This window comes from Pleurodeles waltl, chromosome 3_1, assembly GCF_031143425.1.
Source record: "Pleurodeles waltl isolate 20211129_DDA chromosome 3_1, aPleWal1.hap1.20221129, whole genome shotgun sequence".
NCBI classification, from domain to species: Eukaryota; Metazoa; Chordata; class Amphibia; order Caudata; family Salamandridae; genus Pleurodeles; species Pleurodeles waltl.
In genome coordinates, this window is record NC_090440.1 from 1,882,667,967 (window position 1) to 1,882,680,970 (window position 13,004).

A 13,004-nucleotide genomic window follows, 5' to 3' on the forward strand; every position below is an offset into this window, starting at 1 on the left:
AGTAGGAGGTGGTGTGGAAAGGAAGGGTAAGGGGATGCATTGAATTCCACTAATATGGGGTAGCAGCGGAATAAAGGCTAGGCAGCGTGATAAACACTTTGGTCTAAACCGGAGAAAACGCATGTTTATTGTCTTAAATACATTTTAAAAAACTTTTGTTCTCAGAATGTTGCATGTAGATCTACAATACCTCTGCTAGATGCCTTGTCACCTCTTCAAGGTCGCAATCCCAATGTTATAAATTGGACACTGAGCAGAAGGGCAAACGTTAAACAGTGCCCCCTGTTATTATGAAGATTTGGTACAGTACCTGTCATAAATCACCTCTAGCAGGGGGCGGGAGTAGCTGGGAGGACCCCAAATAGCACTGTCATAGTGGTAGACCTTGGCAAGATGCAGATCTAGAAAGTTGACACCACTGATGTTGCCCCACACAATGACATCTTTCACCACTGTCGGAAAGAACACAGGAAAAACAAACAAACTTAGAGCTGGCTGGAGTGAAAGGTGTATGTAACAATGCCAATACACAGAACAGGGAAGTGAAAATCTGAAACAGCTGAAGGTGACACGGGAAAGCATGAGATTTACGGGTAAAGCATAGTAGCCAATGCGCTTATTTGTGTTTTTTTGTAAAAACAAAAAACAAAAAAAACGCTATATTCCAATTTAAAGTTATCACAGAGAGGTTTGGGGTGTAGGTGTATATTTTAAAGAATAAAGTGATTTGGAATAACACACGCCCCTTAATGTGAGTCTTGATAGTAACTTCAACTAACTTCCTCATACCCCCAAAGGCACACAGCACTGATACAACTGTGTTAAGTACTGAGTCTAACGCGGTCTCTCTACTCCGTCACAAATGCAACATGGAGAAACCTAAATGTTCTTTGCTCTAATGCATGATGTACTGTTTGTGCTGTTTTAGCAATAGAAAATGGAGCACAAAGCCGCTGATGCAGTCCGTACAATATGAACGCTTATGCAACAGGGAAATATGAAGACACACTGGGATACAAGTACAACACTTATGACGGATTATTTGTTTAGGGATCAGTTTACCTGTGATATACACTTTTTCACGAAGGAAAAGGGATCCGTGAATAAATAAATTTGATATTCCAATAACGCTAACTAATTGCAAACTGTTTATGCTGCATTTGTAATTATAAAGGGAGAAAAGTCAGGTTACTTTAAAGAAAGTTTAATGTTTCACTTTACAAAGGCAGCAACGCATTTGTTTAATTGTTTAAAAGTTAAGCACAGCAAACACGGAGAAAAGGATGTTGGTTGGCTTGATTCATGAACTGGAGTAAACCGTGTTTTCTCCATTGTCGATGACACAAGTCGCATAGTTACGAAAAACAGCATGTGCTCAATTTCACATTTAATGTTACCTCCACCTTGGTGTGTAGTGAAGCATCTCACCTGGTTCCTTCCTCTCAGCATTCCCTGTGCTAACCCGCAGACCCTCTCTGGTGATCTGGAGCGCTTGTTCTTCAGGGTCAGTGGTTTATGTTTGAAAAGGACGTCTGCATCACTTGCACTTGTTTTCGCTTTACAGCCGATTTTTTCTTTGCCTTCCACCTTAGATCATGCCATCGCTTCCTTAAAATATCAGTGACGTGGGTAACACATATTACTGTATTTTTCCTTTTTAGCATTTGTTTGCCAGATTGAATCCCTCCTCGCGTGCATTGTCTTCACGCACCAGAGCCACACATTTCAGGTTGAGGTTCCTCGAAAATGACCTTCAGCTCATTTCCTACCAAAAGGTCCTCTGGTGATAACACTTCCTTCTTGTACCGCAGCACCCACCAGTTTGCATGTCACTAGGTTCCACTTCATCTTTCTCTTCACTGCGTTCCTGGCAGCTGCTGTTGCCAAGCTAGCAGCTGATGGGACAGGCACCCCACGCCCAGCAAAATCTGCAGAACTTCTGTGCAATGTCTGTGGTGCTGAAAATCATGGCATGTGCACCAGTTTTTTGTGTGATCCTGGGCTTTTGTAGTTGTCTCTCCTAGTTCAAAAGCCTTGGGTGTAGGCTGTTTTTCTCCATTGAGAGGATTATTCTTTCAGGTGCTAGGATGCACAAACAGAGACAATTTACCTCCTGGGTATTGTGTTTGTCACGCTACCCTGGAGATGTGGTAGCTACATTGTCTCACTTCAGTATTATCAGCAATGCAGACTTCTTTCCATAAGTGGGCCAATCAGTACCTCGCATAAAGGAGGAGGTAAACTCGCATTCTAATTTAAATCAACGAAAATATCAAACTTCCCTCTTGTATGGAGAATTTGAATGTATCTTTCCTCACTTGTCTCTTCTAACAATATATCCAGACACAAGAGCTAGCAAAGACTCTGCCTTTCTGCAATATTTAAAACTAGGTTTTGTAACAAAATTTTGGAATGTTTTATGATAAGTTGCCTTATGCTAATCTGTGGTCTTTATCCAGCCGTGCAGTTGCAGTTGAAGGAGCAACCAAACACCTCAAAGATGAAAGGGCCAGTGTTTCCTATTATGAGACTCTGGGTTATCAAGTTTGGGCAAGATCAGAGAATGACGTCCCACAAAATTATGCAATCAAGATCCTAAGAAGCAGAGAGCAACTTTCAATGAAAATTCCTAGTCTCACCCCGGAAAGCTGTGGCTCAAACAATACAGTAAACTTGTTACAGAGAAACAAGTGAGTAATATATGTAAGTAGAACCTAAGCAATCTTTAAATTATGAACTCAAACAGCAAAATTCCCAAACCAATGTATTAAAAAGAAGAAAACAATTAAGTGAAACAACAGAAAATGACAAACAACAGAGTGTTATGAATTGTTGACTTAAAGTCAAAAAACCCATATGAAACAATTGGAAGGTAAAACTCAAATATAGTCTTTGGGGTGTGGATGACTAGGTCCTAAGTGCCTTTTTCGACTGAGAGTGATTTTTAGATAAAGTCTAGTGGTTCATCCTGGACAACAGTGGTACCTTTGGTCTTAGTTTTTAGGGTGGAAGTCCATGTTCTCCAGTGGAGCAAGATATGACATTGTGGTCAAGTGAAGGCTCAATGAGGTTGAAAGCACAGGATCTGGGTTCACACTGTCACCCTTATTTATAACCCCCAAATCTGTAATTAAGACTAAGTTGGAATAAGTAGTCACCAATGTCATCACACTCACAGAGCCATCTGACTGCCTCTTCCTGCTGATATGTTGTACATTCACACATCGGCCTTAATTATGATTGCCCCAGGTGCAATGGTTATTCCAAATGTTAAATTCAAATACCCAGAGGAGCAGAATTTAATGGGTGCAAAAATGTTCTTCTATAGTGGGTTAAGCCCGTCAATATTCGGCATAACATGTAGATTAAGGGTGCTCGCTCCACAAATCAGCATGTCCCGGTATTTTTCAAGTATTTTCCACTCATAAAAATTGAGAGGTTTGACCTGCTGATAAGTACTTGGAGAAAATAGCTGAAGATGGGTACTTTTTCCTCATTCAGTAATTATCAGATGTGGTAAACTTTACCCTAACCATAATTCTGACCAGTGTACAGTAGTTCCTTTTAGATCGACAATTTAATTTTGATTGGATTTCAATTATTAGGAACATCAAATAGCACTTTAAAAGAAAACAATTGAATTACCCATTAGTCATGCATTAAGTAAAAAATTATACTATAATTAGTTAAGGTCCGTATGTAATTATATTATCGTTATAACATACTATTTGGTAAATACAGGATTACAAAGATGGTAGACATGAAACTGGGCCGAGTTGTATAGTCTTATTTTTATCTCCATAGTCAGAGTGGAGATTTATAGGGGGAATAGAAAACGGACTTAGAAATAGTTGGATGAGCGTACTCGCGTAGGTCAGGAGACGCGGCAATGTGGTAAGTTTGTTTTGTTGATAATTAGGTTTAAATTGGTGGGGTGCATATGATATTTATCAAGCGTTTAGGTAAGTAATAAGCGTAATATTTTCTAGGAACGATAATTATATGGGCCGCATGATATCGACTGAGTAGTGCTTTGTTAATACGCTCGCGGTTAGAGCCGCAATATGTTTACGAGTTGCTAGCGGCAAGAGCCGTTTGTGTTTTACACAATGAAAGGATTCTATGTCAGGACCGGAGGCTTCGTATTATGCTTCTCTCTCAATGCTTTATTTTTACAGCAGCCAATCACAAGAGAGTAACTAAAAACAAAACATATCCCATCATTCAATGGAAGGCGTCATAACCATAGAGACCAGTACTGTATATAAGCTCACGAGGATAAAGCACTTCCTCTTTCTTTGCTGCTGCCGCAGCCAGTTAAGTGTTTTCATATTCGATCTTATTTGGTGTTATTGTTAGCTTGCGCGCGCTCTTCGTTTTTTGGCACTGTGGAGCGGGAGCGGGAGTTTCGCTAGAGGGGCTCTCCCCTAGCGAGGATCGGGAATCCGATCGGAGTACCGGCAGCAAGTATTTAATTTATTATTTCACTCACACGCACGCTCGCGCGCGCGCGCGCGCACACACGCACGCACGCTTTGGCGCGTGATTCATCCCGTTTGAATTGCCGATCGGCTCGTACTGCTTTTGGGAGCCTGACAGCAAATTTCGACGGGGTGCTCGCGGGCAGATTTCACCCGTTTTTTGCATCCATTTAACCAACGCTGCGCTCAATACCTGGCCGGTGACTCCCACCTTGCTCTGATTTCAGGCTTGGTGATACTCCCTGACGCCCTGGGACCATCTGGTCGGCCCAGGGTTGAAACAATTTTGCATAGGCTTTGCCTAGAGTGCAGCAGGCTGCTCCCTCCACGCTCAATTGTATTTTGGTGCCTTATAGCCTGCTGGGGTTCCGCACTCCCCCTGATTGTAGTCCTGGGCTACTCTGATTGCAGTTACCCATACTGCCCTGAACATGGCGCAATCCTTCGCATATGACGAGGAGGATTCTTATGGCGAAGACGCCCCTTCTTTAGAAGAGTCCCTTGTGGGTGCCCTTGATAATAGCGTTCAGCTATCCGTTAACAAAGCCTTGGCCAAGGCTTTGGGACCCCTGACTCACCATTTTGACAATTTTGCGCGCCAGAAGGGTTGGGTTCCCCCCATCCCTCCGAATCAAGATGCCCATAAAGACGCCCCTGAGAATCTCCCTTCCACCTCCAAGGGCAAGTCAAAAAGGCAAAAATGGGCGCATTCTGAGCTGTTTGACAAGCTGGCCGCCACTATTCATTCTGAGCATGGTTATAGCTCACTCAATTTACAAGAGGTTCAGAATTCAGACTCCTCTTCTAATAATTCTCCAAATGCCTCGTCAGATTCTGACTCCTATTCTAGCGTCCACTCAGCATCTACTAAGCGCAAGAAGCGTTCTAAGACCAAACATCAGGCCCCCAAGGCGCCTCGTCTTCTTAATTTTAAGCCTGAGGACATTGTTCATCCTCGTTCCTCCAGCTGGACTCCCCCTCCAGAAGTAGCGTTGTACATGCAGGAGCATGTTAGAGCCGGCTTCGATAAGGAAGTTCGAGCGAGATTAAAGGCAGAATGCCCCAGACCAGAGCTGGAAGGCAAAGTCACCGATACCCCAGATGTAGACCCCACTATGGTGACTTTCCTAAAGAAGTGGGCTAAAGACCCTAAGAAGGGCTTGGATCGGGCATGGAGATCATGCCAGGATAAACTTCTAGACCTCACCGGCCCACTAGCAAAAATCCTGGAGTTGGCTTATGTCTCTAAAGAATCGAATGCCCCTATTGATCCTGACATTCTCATGGGTTGGGCACAACGCTCCATCTGCCTTTTGGGGAATGCCAATGTGGCGATTTCATCTGAACGACGCCGTTCTATTCTTATGCGTGTCGATCCCCAACTCAACGAACTAGCTTCTTCGGAAGCGGGGCAAGCCGCACAAGGCCTCCTTTTTGGAGCTCCCTTCCTCAAGGATTTATCCAGATTTGCGGCTACATTTAGCTCCATGGATAAGGCGCAGCTTTCCCTTAAGAAGGTATTCAGGGAGACTCTTTTTCATAGGGCCGGACGCGGTCGGGGCCGCTCGTCAGGCCGTTCCTTCTATCAAGGCCCCAGAAGAGACTCGTTCTCCCGTGGCAGGGGTTTCTACAGGGATCAGCAGGCAGACAACACCTTTTACCCCACACGCCCCCGCGCAGGGAGATCTCGTTTCCGTAGAAACGCCTACAAGGGTCAGCAAGGAAACTCCCAGGATGCCTCCTCTGCAGGTGAGACTTATTCCTTTTTCGGAGGTACTGCTGGGGGGCAGGGTCCAAACATGTCTGGGGGAATGGCAGAGAATAACCAAGGACCCTTGGGTGTTGGAAACCGCTCGAGGTTTCAAACTGGAGTTCTATCGCTCCCCTGTGCAACGTTTTATCCCTCCCCTTCACCGTTTTTCCCGTCCCGACCAAGAAATCATGAATTCGGAAATTCTTGCTCTTCTCAAAAAAGGAGCTATTTGTCGGGCAGACCCTCATCCTCGAGGGTTCATCAGCCCCATTTTTCTGGTGGAAAAGAAGGGCGGCGGTTCAAGATTAGTTCTAAACCTCAAAGATTTCAACGCCTGGCTAGTTTACAGGCATTTCAAGATGGAGGGAATCCACCTCCTGAGAGATGTTCTTCAGGAATCAGATTGGATGGTTCATTTAGATTTAAAAGACGCTTATCTAAGCATACCAATCTTTCCTCCTCATCGACGCTTTCTCCAGTTCTTCTGGATGAACCAATGTTTCGAGTTTCAGGTTCTCCCCTTTGGGCTTTCCTCCGCACCTTGGTGCTTTACCAAGATGATGCGCCCAGTAGTCGAATCCCTTCGGGCCAAAGGAGTTCGCCTGATCGTCTATCTCGACGATCTAATCATTATGGCTCAAGACCTGTTGATTCTCCGGGAACACTTGTCCTGGGCAATCAATCTTCTTCAGAGTCTGGGATTTCTCATCAATCAGCCCAAATCTTGCCTTGTCCCATCCCAGCAGATGGAATTCTTGGGGTTCCAAATAGACTCTATTCGTTCCCTTCTGATCCTTCCGGCCCAGAAGATCCGCAACATCAAGAAGGAGTTGCGTCTTCTGTTGTCGAAACAGTATGTGTCTTTGAGGAGCTTAGCCCGGATGGTAGGTCTTTTGTCATCCTCGATTCAGGCCATCTTCCCGGGCCCTCTTCATTACCGGGCCCTTCAACGTCTCAAAATTTCCCACCTTCAGAAGGGTCTATCGTACTCAGACAAGATTCCTCTGTCGGAGGAAGCCCGATCGGAGATCCAATGGTGGCTGGACCACATGGACGCTTGGAATGGTCGGGCGATATTCGGCTCTTCGCCAGATGTGATACTAGAGGCGGACGCCAGCAGGTGGGGCTGGGGAGCACGCTGCGGTGCTCTGTCCACGGGCGGTCGTTGGTCCCAGGAGGAACTCCGCCTCCACATCAATTGTCTGGAACTTCTGGCCGGTTCTTTTGCAATTCGGAGTCTGTCTCCCCTGAAATCAGACTGTTGCATCCTTTTGAGGATGGACAACATATCTGCGGTCAGATATGTGAACAAACTGGGTGGTACGAGATCTCCGATTCTTGCTCAGATTGCCAAGGAGTTTTGGCAGTTCTGTCTTCAGCACCGCATTTCTGTGATTGCGGAACATCTCCCAGGAGTGGACAACACAGTGGCGGATTGGAACTCCAGGTTTCTGCGGGATGGCAGCGACTGGAGGCTCCTTCCTCAGGTGTTTTGTCACCTCCACCAGTTGTGGGGTCCCTTTTCCATCGACCTCTTTGCCTCACGCCTGAACCGACAACTTCCGTTGTTCTTCAGTTGGAGGCCGGATCCGGAGGCGACAGCCACGGATGCCTTCCTTCAGGACTGGTCTCTCCATCTGGGATATGCGTTTCCTCCTTTCAACATGATTCCTCGAGTTCTATCCCAGGTTCGACGCCAGCGTGTAGGGATTGCTCTGGTGACCCCCCTTTGGAGAGCTCAGGCATGGTTTCCTCTAGCTCTCGAGCTGTTGTGCGACTTTCCGCTGTTGATTCCGCACCAGCTCAACCTGTTGCTGGACCCTCTGGGGAATCCTCATCCTCTGATGTTGTCAGGCCAGCTACAACTAGTGGCATGGAAACTTTCCGGAGACAATGGCTTTTGCCAGGTATTTCAGAACAAGCTTCAAAGCTTATCCTCCAGGCATGGTCCTCTGGTACACACAAACGCTATGCCTCTGCATGGAAGCGTTGGGTTACTTGGTGTTCGGAACGGGATTCCGATCCCATTAAAGCAGATGTCAATCTAGTAGTCAACTTTCTGGCCTCCTTGGCAGCTGCAGGCCTCGCGTACAGATCTATTAATAATTATCGATCTGCCATATCGGCGGGCCATGTTCCGGTGTCAGGTAAACCTATAGGAGAACACTTTGTGGTTTGTAAACTGATGAGAGGTATCCGGCTTACTAATCCTCCCCTCCCGCGTTACTCCTCCCTTTGGGATGTTAACACGGTCCTGTCTTTTATTTCTTCTTGGCCTGACAATGAATTCTTATCTCGTAAGCAATTGTCGGCCAAACTTACTTTACTTCTATGTCTTGTTTCATGTAAAAGAGTATCTGACATTAAAGCTCTGGATCTATCGGGAAGGAGTTTTACTCCTTCTGGGGTTTCCTTTTTGATTTCCCGTCGTACTAAGACAGGTACTTCTTCGATCTCCTATCCCTCTTTTCCGCACAATACTAAACTTTGTTTAGTTCAGTGTCTGAAGGCTTATGAAGCGTCTACAGAGGGATTCCGGAGAGACCCCGGGGGTCAACTTTTGATTGCTCTTAATAAACCTTTTAATCCCGTTTCCTCTGCTACTCTAGCGAGATGGATTAGGTGGATTTTGTCTGAAGCGGGCATTGACGTCTCCGTTTTTGGAGCCCATTCGGTCCGTGGAGCTATGGCTTCGAAGGCTTTTTCTCTTGGAGCCAGACTAGAAGACATTATGAGAGCGGCAGACTGGTCCGCTGAGTCTACTTTTAAGACTTTCTATTATAAACCTATTGTAGATATCGCGTCAATTGTGGTTAGTCAGCTTTGAACTAGCATAATACGAAGCCTCCGGTCCTGACATAGAATCAAAAATTTTCTAGCTTTCGCGTCAAGAATTTTCAATTCTATTAAGGACACGGAGGCGAGGATTATCCCACCCGGATTACAGAGATTAACATACTTAAGAGTTAAGTATTTTTTATGTTTTACTTTTCACTGTGATTGAATTGTATGCCCTCCCTTTGTATAAGAGTTTATGATCTCTTTTCCGTGGTCTATGACTAGCTTTTGTTTGTGTCCTCTAGGTTTTGAACAGAAACTATGAGGATCTGGACGTTCGTGGGATTCTCGGTCTATTTTCCGTTGGATTCCTGGTCCCTCTTTTCAACGTGATTCTTGGATTTCATTTGGATCCAGTTATTGACTGTTATTGACTGTTTTGTTGAATTTTGTTCAGCATCCGCAAAGAAAGAGGAAGTGCTTTATCCTCGTGAGCTTATATACAGTACTGGTCTCTATGGTTATGACGCCTTCCATTGAATGATGGGATATGTTTTGTTTTTAGTTACTCTCTTGTGATTGGCTGCTGTAAAAATAAAGCATTGAGAGAGAAGCATAATCCTCGCCTCCGTGTCCTTAATAGAATTTAAAATTCTTGACGCGAAAGCTAGAAAATTTTTGATTCCTAACCCTGACGTTAAGCATTTAATAGGCAAAACATGGATAGCCATTTATAAGTAGGTTTGTTGGATGTTACTTCAGGTATTACACGTTGTGTTCATTGTGTTTAAACCATTTTAAAAACATGACATCGTAATCTTACAACTTACCGATAGTGCCGTTTTTTGTTTAGAGTGTCATTTTAAATCACGGACAATGGTCATCTTTTGGTAACAGTTACATAGTGTGACTTGGTTACTATGGTAGTTGGAACTTTAATAGAGTATTGATGAAATAGAATTTTGGTCATTTAGTAATAGCTGGACTGAGGGTGTGGTTTGTACTTTAAATTATTACATTCATTTCTCAGGATATTTGATGTAATTAGTCCTATTGGTCTCATTACAGGAGCCATCAGCAATTAAAATAGAATAATAAGGAATTCATCAAAATCAAAATTACGAGCAGACAGGTACCTTATGTTAGGTGAAGGGTTTACTTTATTGCTTCCCAATGTTTTCAAAGTTAATTAAGGGCATGGTTACAAATGTGCATGCTTGCACATTAGGGGAATTGGTTTGAACTGAAAATTCAGTAATGTAGTGCTCTTTCGTGCATGATTCTTTTAGATATTTTGATCACCACAAATGAATAATTTATAATATTGTTGAAACATTTAGTTCTCCAATTCTGAATGTTCTTCTCATTTTTGTTCCTATGTGCATGATTATGTTACTTGGTTTGATCACCACAAATGAATCAATGAATACATTTGTCAGAATGCAGAATTTCACTTTATCTCAATTATGATGGCAACTGGTATTTACTATTAACACAGTTTGATCCCACTCTTTGCATGAGCAATGTATAACATTATTTGCTATGGAATATTATTGCGTTTATAAGTACTGTATAGACAACATGCTATATACATATTATTACAGCCCTAATGAAGTCTTGGGTACACCCCTGACAAAACACGTGTTGGCGAGTTCTAATGGCAATCGACAATGAACAGCTGGAAATCTGAAGAATAAAAGAACAAAGATATGAATTTCCGTTTCTGAGTTGAAGAATAAAGACATGAACATTGACTTCTAATGGACTTTATGTTGGATGTGTGCCTTATATAAATTAAAATTGTTATCAGTGATTTTATCACTAAGTGGAAGGAGTTTAGGGTGAACTTTTAAGTGCACCATCAGTACTAATTGGGATATATCGAATTCTGGCAAGTAGCGCCATACACTCCTTTTGGTCACCCATCATTATCACTAATCAGTGCTTGATACTTGCTCCACACAAACAAACGGAAATAATGCCAGGTGTGCCTTAACGAATTAAGAGGCTGTAAAGCTGAGTGCCAAGTAAACCAACAAATGGTAAGCAACAGGCGGGCTCCAAGCCCTTTACTGAACACAACAGAGTCTCGCAAGAGCGACGCTTGCGCTAGCGTACACACTCACAATCTCGACCCTTAAAAGGTTAGAAGGCGATTCTGTAGAGAAATCACCTAGAACAATGTTATGTCAGTAATGCACCATTCACCTAGCTCAGCAGGATTATAAGGGAACTGCATGTGTCCTGTCCCTGAATACGTTGGCGTACAGGACCATCAAGCTGCCAACCTTCAAGTGCTCTAAACCCAAGCACTATTTGTGTTTCAGCTCAGTGTGTGCTTCAAAAAAATATAATCTATGAAAGCACATTTTTTCGCGACAGCATGGAGGTCACACTGCTGTTTTATAGGAAGGCTATTTTAGGAATAAAAACAAGATCCACTGTTTTCAACAGCACCCCTCTCGCAGCACTTAACTAGTTCTCCTCTCTTAACTAGTCCCACTTAACTACCCCCCCCCCCCCCCTCTCTTTAAACGTTCATAATCGCACTCGGCTGTCACAAGGGTGGGCACCCGGGTTTCTTTGCCCCAGGCGCCACTTACTTGGGAAGCCCCTGAACTGTTACCATAGGTTTAAATAATAAAACAATCTTGACTTGTCTCTTCTAATGCAACCAACAGGGCACCACCATTAAATGACAACAAATACGTTTTCACTTTCCCTATAGTACTTGGCTTCATAATCACCAGCTGCTTCTCCAAATAAAAACAAAAGAGGTTCCACAAATGTGCTGGTCACAGGCCCCACGAAATATTCTTACTCTCTGATCCCACTACACCGTAAACGCACATCAGTGTCCATAGCGAAATTTAGCTTCCATGAGTCCAGTCTATGGCCCTTGGTGACAAAAGTAATCTCTTCTATTCTGTACCAAGCTACAATTTATCACTTTAACACTCCTGCCCTCCACCTGGAGAATGCTCACCTGCAGCGTTCACCTTTAGCTTCTTCGCCAGCTGAGCTTTAGCTTCAAATTCGAGCAGCGTTGCTACAGCAATCACATTGTGCTTCGGGATGGAAGGTGCATGGCTCATGATGACAAGTGCCTTGAGGTTCACAAAGGTGTCTCCCGCCACAATTACTTTTACTCCCGGGCTAGCATTAAGTTCAATCAGGTTGCCATACTCCTTGCATTGGTCTTCCAAGAGGCTGACACAGTCTTCAACTGATTGGTTCTCTTGAAAGGAGACGTCGTCGAGGACGATAATGACGTCAGCTAGAAGGAAGGTCTCCTCAGAGACTGTGTGCATGGTGACATTCCGCAGAAGAGGGAATGCCAGGTCCTCAGCCTCTAGCACGAGAGCCTGCAAGGTGTCCTCGCAATCACTGCTGTCGAGCAGATGGATGCTGATGTCTTGGGCTATACCAAAGACCTCTCCACTGGCCAACATTGGGAGCAGGCTGTAACATGATGGGGTGGATGCACTGTGAATGAAAGGAATTTCATTTAGGTCACAAATCAAATATGTTTTAATGCAATCATTTAAATTGTTTTCTGGTACAAGTGAGTGAAATATTTTAAAGAAACAATAGTGCCCAAACACAGTTTCAGCTGCATGGTTGGCGCACAGATATAACCCCAACAATGATCATTTTTTAATATAATTCTGCAGCAAACAGAAACCATAATCGTTTCAATTAAATACGTATTCATTTAGATTTATAAAAGATTTGAAACCCATGTGCTAATCTTATTAAATGCCTGAATACTATTTAGACACAGAGGTTGCACCTCATTGATTATGCCCAATAAATCTGTAATACATCTGCAGCTGGATATTTTCTCATGCAAAGGGGGTGCAGATTCGCAGTTTGAGGCAGACTGCTCATTTTGTGACAGAGAGAGCAATTTCACATGGTCTGTCTGAGGTAATTACTGAATGAGAATCATGGTGTTCCCAACAAGAAATTAAGAAATTCCATTATATATA

The 13,004-nt window shown here is 43.7% G+C and overlaps 1 protein-coding gene across 1 annotated transcript in view; it reads right to left on the reverse strand.

Annotated features, from left to right (window-relative positions):
• The window catches only part of MDH1B (malate dehydrogenase 1B), a 196,671-nt gene that overhangs the window by 131,327 nt on the left and 52,340 nt on the right, over positions 1–13,004 (reverse strand). Inside the window, exons 5-6 of the mRNA XM_069225978.1 lie at positions 11,999–12,498; positions 311–452 (exon numbers count right to left, since the gene is read on the reverse strand). Of these exons, the coding sequence (XP_069082079.1) occupies positions 311–452; positions 11,999–12,498 (642 nt within the window). The remainder of the gene's footprint in view (positions 1–310; positions 453–11,998; positions 12,499–13,004) is intronic.